Genomic DNA, 7,500 nt, shown 5'->3' on the forward strand with positions numbered 1-7,500 from the left:
GAATCAGAACAACAAACAAACAAAAACAAATGTTTAAAATGTAAAACGTAAGTGAGGGAAGTGTTGAACCACTTTTTGTTTGTTTGATATCTTGCTTTGTCGTTGAGGTTGCTTTTCCGTCACTTCCCTAACGGTGATTTCTTATGTTTGTACTGCTTCGGTAATATAGAGATTTAGCCAAGCCTAAAAGTGGACCTCCCCGGGTTACTTTTTCTTACAATAAGTTAACACGGCTTGAGCTTGCGATCCAATCGAAACCCAGTACTCGGTCACCGGTCAAATAAAAAAAAGCTGACCTCGATGAGCTCTAAACTGGCAGTGTACGTTGGACCTTAGAAGGCTGGTTTGGCCGGCCAAATTATAATAGTACATTACTAAATTGTACATTACGTTGTCTCGGCAGCTCTTGCTCAAAATGTTTAGCTTCTAAACTTGAGCCCACGATATGGTCACGTGACACTGGTCACATTGGAATACGTGGAGGGGTGGACGTACGGTCGAAGGTACCATATTTTCTTACCAATGGTACTCCACGCGCGCCTACGGCGCGCGAAGCTCGCTGTGGGCCCTATTCGTGCGGCGCACATATTGGCCATAGACAATACTATCAAAACCAGTGGATTGGTAAAACTGCCGTTGGAAATTTAAATCCGAAGCGGTTCGATTCTAAACATGTGATCTTAAGCAAATTGTCATGTGATCCAAAAAATAATGTCACGTGATCCAAAAAAGTGTTTCTCGTTGAATGCCATGACCGTCAACGCGCTTTACACGAACCACGTGACAACTTTTTTTATGTCCGATGTGACGACTTCTTTTGCGGATCACGTGATAAGTTTTTCGGAGCCCGCATTTAAAAATTCTAACGGCTGATTTACCACTCTAGCGATTTTGATAGTAGATTTCCGCGTACCCCGAGCCTCGAGTTGAAATGTTTGGGAACGAGATTCGGCAGGGCAAAATAAAAGTTTTCAATCCCTCGTGACTCTACATGGCTGCCGTTCTCTCCATTACTCCTTTGGGTTGCGCATCTACTCAACGGAAAAAAATGTTGGCCTTCTTCTAAACAAATACCGGAGCGAAAAACAATTATGGGAATTGCATGATGCATCCCATCATTTCTTTTGCTTCATTCCACTTTTTTTGCGTCATCTTCTGATTATTTCATGATTTTTCTTCTAGATACATCACCATTCTGATTTATCTCAACAATGTCACAAAAGGAGGAGAGACAGTATTTCCAATCGCAGACCGCGAGGATCTATTGCAAGCGCAAAATGGTAGCAGAAATCCAGATTGCAACAATGCAAGCCTGGTGGTAAAGCCTGTGAAGGGACGAGTGTTGATGTGGTACAACAATGTGCTGGATGCGGAGACAGGGAAAATGGGAGAAGTGGATAAATTTTCTTTGCATGCAGGATGTCATGTTATTGAAGGAGAAAAATGGATCGCAAACATGTGGATCAATGCTCCTCGCGGTGATGAGACTGTTTAAATTTCTCAAGCAAGTTGCGATGCAAGGAGTCTCAAATTGGGATGATTTGCAGAAGGCGCCTATAAACTCAGACGTATTAGTGAGATGAAAACCTCGGCTTAATCTGAGTTGTTGGTTTTGGGATTTTGTTGTTTAAATTGCAATATCTGCGTTACCTTTTTTTTTTTTTAAGCGAGCCCAAAGTGCGGACGTTTTTTACGTTGCTACTACTCTTCCAGGAAGCCTATGAGAGAGACATTCCCTGCGACGTGGCCGCTCGAGCACTCCTTCTTTCTGCACTCTGTTCTGCCTCGCGCAAGCCCTCCTGCAGCTACCATTGATCTCCGACCGGCCTTGAACATCTTGCTCTTCTCAATCTTCCTTCCTTGTTCCGTCTAGTCACATCCCTTGATATGAGGAAAAGAGAAATTTGATGCCTTTTGATGCCTTTATATACCCGAACAAATTGACGCAATCTCCTTTTTAAGGACGGTGCCTACTATTGTTATTGTGCATACGTTCTGCGCATCTTGAGAGTGGGTGGTGCTTATTAATACAGTTATATTTTTGCATGGTTCAAAACTATGTGGAGAAAGTAGAACTTATCAAGTGCTCTTGGTATCCAAAAACGAAATTGGGGGTAACTGCACATTTTTCAGAGATAATTAAGCTTCAATTTGGAAAAGAACGCCATACATTGCTTGTGTTTTAAAGATTTTTACAAATCTTGTTGATAATTATCTTTGAAAAATGCATAGTTACCCCCAATTTTCTTTTTAGATTTCAATAACACATGTTAAGATCTGCTTTTCCCGCATATTCAGTAAACCACGCAAAAATACTGTTGAATTAGTAGGCACCGTCCTTAAGCTTGAAAGCTGGATTAATTTTTTTCTGATTTCATGAGTTATGCTGTTCACAAGTTCTTCAGTTGGCCGCTTTTTATGCTTTTTATCTCTTCAACCTCAAAGAAAGTGCATTACTTGATCAGTCTTTTTGCTAAATACATGAACTGAAACTCAGTCAAATTGAAAGCAGCTGTTGGAGTTATTAGTTGCAGCTACCAATTGTATCAAAATGAAAATTAAACAATTTATTCAAGTCAATAAACGTTTTTGTTACAAAATCGTAAGATATATCTTATTATAATGAATAAGCAACAAACACATAAAAGTGGTAAGCAAACATGGTAGTACTCAACTTATTCCAATATATAAATCCAACAACCTTTTCACCAGTTTTTATTCCTTTTTTTTTTCAATTCATTGTTTTCTGGCCTCTTCCCCACCCCCTCCCCCTGCCTCTCATTTTACCAAACCAGCTTGGCCTTGGTTGCGAAGTAACTGGGTGCAAGACAGAACTCAAATTCATTATCTCTGTGACATTGCCCGAAGCTGATCGTCCCTTCAGTTGTGTTGGCAACATATGTACTGAACTGCCTCTGAGCATTGGAGGAATGGTGCCCTTTCCACTAATAAGATCACTTGCAGTGGAAGAGCATTTCTCATTTATTAGATTTGAAAATCTTGCATGCAAAGTTCGAGAGGTACTCAAGTCACCTTTGGACGGTTTCACTGCATTGTCTGACACTTCAAGCCCATAATGAGTGCAGAAGTCCTTGGCCTCTTGAATATCATTGAAATTCAACATCTGGACCAATAACGAAAAAGGAATGCTTGCATTGCCGGTATAGTAAGCCTTGTTGATTGACGTGAGTGCACCGACTCTAACTTGGTTAAACTGCTTGTGCACAGCACAGCAAGCCAGATAAGGAAGTCTTTTGACCAACCGAAAAAACCTCACAAAGTTTTTTAGTAATGCGGTTAGGTTAATCTCTATTGATAACTGCAGCAGCCAGTTTTTCTTTATTTCCTCAGGCAAAGTGAGTGCCCGACCTAGGGCATCGAAGGAACCAAGGTTATAAAGCAAGTAGTAAGCTTCGAACTCTCCTCGAGTGTTTTTGTACACCGAAAAATGTTCGTCATCATACAAACTCAAAAGTCTTTTTAAACACTCAGACGTGTGGTCATTATTTATCTTTGAATCGAAGACTTCCGGAGGACTTTCACAGAGCTTGTAATTAGAAAAAATGTGAAACCTGCAGGTTTTCTCGAAAATGTCCACTGCGTGCTTCCCAGTGATTCCCTGCACAACTAAATCCTGTCTAATTGCCCTCGTCCTGTCAAACATAAAGTCGTAGATTTTTTGCCACGTGAAGACTCCATCCTTCGACGCGATTTTTTCAACAAGGTAATTCATGGTCTGTTGCAGCACTTGAGACGGCCTTAAATTTGAAGGCTCCAAACATTTACCGGCCGCGGATCGGGAAAACTCCTTGACCATGGCTGCAGGATCTGCCGTTGTATTCTTTTCGTTGGAGAACGTGCTTGAGTTCGAGCTGAAAGCAACAGTTTCAAAGAAATGGAGGCAACGTTGTTCTGCCCGTAAGGAAATTTCTCGCGGAGGACACATCTGCAGGCAATTTCCTTGAACAAAACCCTCCATGGTGGAAATAAAACGCCATCATCAGGTACGTCATGTACAGGAACTCAACAGTCACCAGGGTAAGTACTTCATGTATCTCTTATTATTATGTATTTAAATATAAGCTATTTATAATGTATTTCAATTATTACCCTTATATACCCATGTATACCGACCCTTATATACCCCTATATTCACATACATGGGTATATAGGGGTATATAAGGGTATGCATGGGTATTTAATGCTAATTATTTAAATACATTATAATACATACGCGTGGGAACACATTATACTTGCGCAGGCTGTAGTGCCTGCTATGTCGGCGAAACAAACCGACATCTTGCTACACGTGTTCGTGAACATTTAACATCGGATAAGAACTCGCATATCTTTCAGCACATTAATGGGTCAGAAGCATGCAGATCTTTATGCTCGGAGGAGTGTTTTTCAATCCTTGACACCGCCTCCACGCCTTTTCAACTAAAAATCAAGGAGGCCTTACACATAGGTTGGGAAAAACCCTCATTAAATAAGCAGGTTAATCATGTCAATTTAACACTTTCACTGTAATTTTCCTCGTCCATACCCATTGTCTTCTCATCATTGTATTTTCTATTCACGTTGTTATTTAATCAGTACTTATGCATGTTATTAGCTATCTTTTATATAACACCGACTAGCGGTTTCACTTGTATTCACAACTGACGATGGATGTCGATCATCCGAAACATGTTCTCTAACGAAATTCGCACGCACTATTACAAATTACCTTTCGTTGGCCCTTTCTCGACTCACGTTCAACGCAAATACACTATAATAGGGGATACATGAAGTACCTAGGGTCACCAGTCACATTCCGCTGGCAGAATGAGCGCCCCTGCTCCTTGGCGACATCAAAAAACAAATATGGCGGCCGAGATACCAGTAGCATCTTTTTGACTCAAATGGCAACAATATTAAGTAACACGACATCCAAGGGAGCGGGAAATTACATAGGTGAAACTAGGAAGCAGTTGAGAGATGGTAAGAACTTGGAATGTTACAGTTGAATGTTAAAAATATTGAGAAAATACTAAGCTGTTTGAAGTTTTCTCTTGTACTTGAGCATATTAACTCGAATTACATTTTTTTTAAAGGATTTGGAGTTTATAATTATCCAAACAAATTCTTCAGATATGAAGGAGAATGGAGCAAGGGAAAGAAGCACGGTAATTGTATCTTATTATATATTATACTAAGAATTAAAAAAAGGTCGTTGGACTGAGGTCTTTATGCCCCACAGCACCCTGTCCTTTGTTGGATTGACGTGCGGGATTTTGGAAAATTAAATCAGTTTTTGAAGGAACTAGGCATAATAAAAGGTGCTCTTTTGCTTTTCAATGACGTGCAGATGATGCAAGGTGGTTTTTTTGCAATTCCGCACTTTTTCAATTTTATTTTCACAAAAGACTGGAAGGGTTTTCCAGGAACTAGATTGCAATTGTTTTTTGCACAGCTAAATAAGTTTTAATTCAGGCAGTCAGTGTGAAAATTAGGGAGAAAGGCTGAGGGAATGCTTGGTATACGGTGGCCCGTAAGGGCCACTACCTGTACAAACTTTATTTTCCTCCTACAAACTTTATTTTCCTTGTACAAACTTTATTTTCCTCGTACAAACTTTATTTTCCTCGCACAAACTTTATTTTCCTCGTACAAACTTTATTTTCCCCCTACAAACTTTATTTTCCTCGTACAAACTTTATTTTCCTCGCACAAACTTTATTTTCCTCGCACAAACTTTATTTTCCCCCTACAAACTTTATTTTCCTCTTACAAACTTTATTTTCCTCGTACAAACTTTATTTTCCTCGTACAAACTTTATTTTCCTCGCACAAACTTTATTCTAATCGTACAAACCTTATTATAACCATACAAACTTCATTATCATCGTACAAACTTTATTGTCCTCTTACAAATTTTATTGTCATCGTACAAACTTTATTCTAATCGTACAAACTTTATTATAACCGTAAAAACTTCATTATCATCGTACGAACGTTATTGTCCTCGTACAAATTTTATTGTCATCGTACAAACTTTATTTTCTCGTACAAACTTTATTGTCATTCTCGCAAAGAACTAATCCGAAAGGAATCTGGGAACGAGCGTAAGTATTTCAAGATGGCGGAAGGTGAAGGTGACGAACGAGATGTAATCGAGCACTATTTTCACCTTGGATATACAAATGAAATCATTTCGGATTTTCTCAAGCGCTTCCATCATATTAAAATAAGTTTGAGAACACTAAAAATGAGGCTTCGTAGCTTTGGTTAAGGAGGAAAGGCAATATCATTGACAAAGCCAGGATACGAGCTGTAATTATAAGAGAGTTATCTGGTCCGGGATGGTTGCAAGGGTATCGCTCAATGTGGCACACTTTACGAAACAAGTCATGTCTGGACCCTAGGGCATCAACTCCATGCCCCCCCCCCTTCCTACTCCAATCAATGTACATTGATAGGAGTAGGAAGGGGGTGGGGGGGGTGGCATGGAGTTGATGCTTTAGGGTCCAGACATGACTTGTTTTTAAGGTATATATTTTTTCCTGAGGGTGAATCTCATACATACTATTGGTTCAAGTTGAAAACTTGGTTGCCCACACAACCCCCCTTCATACAGTACATACTGGTGCATGAATCACAGTCCTTCTCTTAATACAATGAAGTGACTTACTATCGAAAAACAAGTTGCACTCAAAAACCAGAAACACTCACTGTCAAGAACAAAATGTGTTCCTTAAAAGCTACCTACCATCCACGTGCCAGCAAAAATTTGGGCCATAAGAAAAGTACTGCCTCCTGGTCAATCGTTTTCGTCTTCTTTGCATAGAAGCAGACGGATCTATCTCACGAAGAAGGCGTGTAACTACAACTCTCGGCACGTGCGGATTGTACTTTATCTGTAAAGTGTGCCACATTGAGCCATACCCTTGCAACCGTCCCGGACCAGATAACTCTCTTATAATTACAGCTCGTATCCTGGCTTCGTCGATGATATTGCCTTTCCTCCTTAAACCAAAGCTACGAAGCCTCCTTTTCAGTGTTCTCAAACTTATTTTAATATGATGGAAGGGCTTGAGAAACTCCAAAATGATTTCATTTGTATATCCAAGGTGAAAGTAGTGCTCGATCACATCTTGTTCGTCACCTTCACCTTCCGCCATCTTGAAATACTTACGCTCATTCCCAGATTCCTTTCGGATTAGTTCTTTGCGAGAATGACAATAAAGTTTGTACGAGAAAATAAAGTTTGTACGATGACAAAAAAGTTTGTACGATGACAATAAAGTTAGTACGATGACAATAAAGTTTGTACGATGAAACAAACCGACATCTTGCTACACGTGTTCGTGAACATTTAACATCGGATAAGAACTAGCATATCTTTCAGCACATTAATGGGTCAGAAGCATGCAGATCTTTATGCTCGGAGGAGTGTTTTTCAATCCTTGACACCGCCTCCACGCCTTTTCAATAAAGTTTGTAGGAGAAAATAAAGTT

The 7,500-nt window shown here is 39.8% G+C and overlaps 3 protein-coding genes across 5 annotated transcripts in view; 2 read left to right on the top strand and 1 right to left on the bottom strand.

Annotated features, from left to right (window-relative positions):
• The window catches only part of LOC137998003 (transmembrane prolyl 4-hydroxylase-like), a 5,030-nt gene extending 3,477 nt beyond the window's left edge, over positions 1–1,553 (top strand). Inside the window, exon 3 of one of the 3 annotated variants that reach the window (XR_011122642.1) lies at positions 1,183–1,544. Coding sequence is in view for 1 of the 3 variants with exons in the window: in XM_068844383.1 (XP_068700484.1) it covers positions 1,183–1,495 (313 nt within the window). In the remaining 2 variants the exon portion in view is untranslated. Of the gene's footprint in view, positions 1–1,182 lie in introns of all 3 variants that reach the window. The other 2 variants (XR_011122643.1, XM_068844383.1) reach the window with 2 other exon arrangements.
• Positions 1,554–2,558: 1,005 nt separating this feature from the next.
• Positions 2,559–4,735, bottom strand: LOC137998002 (germinal-center associated nuclear protein-like). Its single transcript, XM_068844382.1, has one exon. The coding sequence runs from the start codon at positions 3,977–3,979 to the stop codon at positions 2,732–2,734; it is 1,248 nt and encodes a 415-aa protein (XP_068700483.1). The 5' UTR covers positions 3,980–4,735; the 3' UTR covers positions 2,559–2,731.
• A 93-nt stretch (positions 4,736–4,828) lies between these two features.
• LOC137998007 (MORN repeat-containing protein 1-like) overlaps positions 4,829–7,500 on the top strand; it is a 26,068-nt gene continuing 23,396 nt past the window's right edge. The window contains exons 1-2 of the mRNA XM_068844390.1: positions 4,829–4,983; positions 5,097–5,168. Coding sequence (XP_068700491.1) covers positions 4,905–4,983; positions 5,097–5,168 — 151 coding nt within the window. The 5' untranslated portion in view covers positions 4,829–4,904. The remainder of the gene's footprint in view (positions 4,984–5,096; positions 5,169–7,500) is intronic.

This window comes from Montipora foliosa, chromosome 3 (genome assembly GCF_036669935.1).
Source record: "Montipora foliosa isolate CH-2021 chromosome 3, ASM3666993v2, whole genome shotgun sequence".
Classification (NCBI taxonomy): domain Eukaryota; kingdom Metazoa; phylum Cnidaria; class Anthozoa; order Scleractinia; family Acroporidae; genus Montipora; species Montipora foliosa.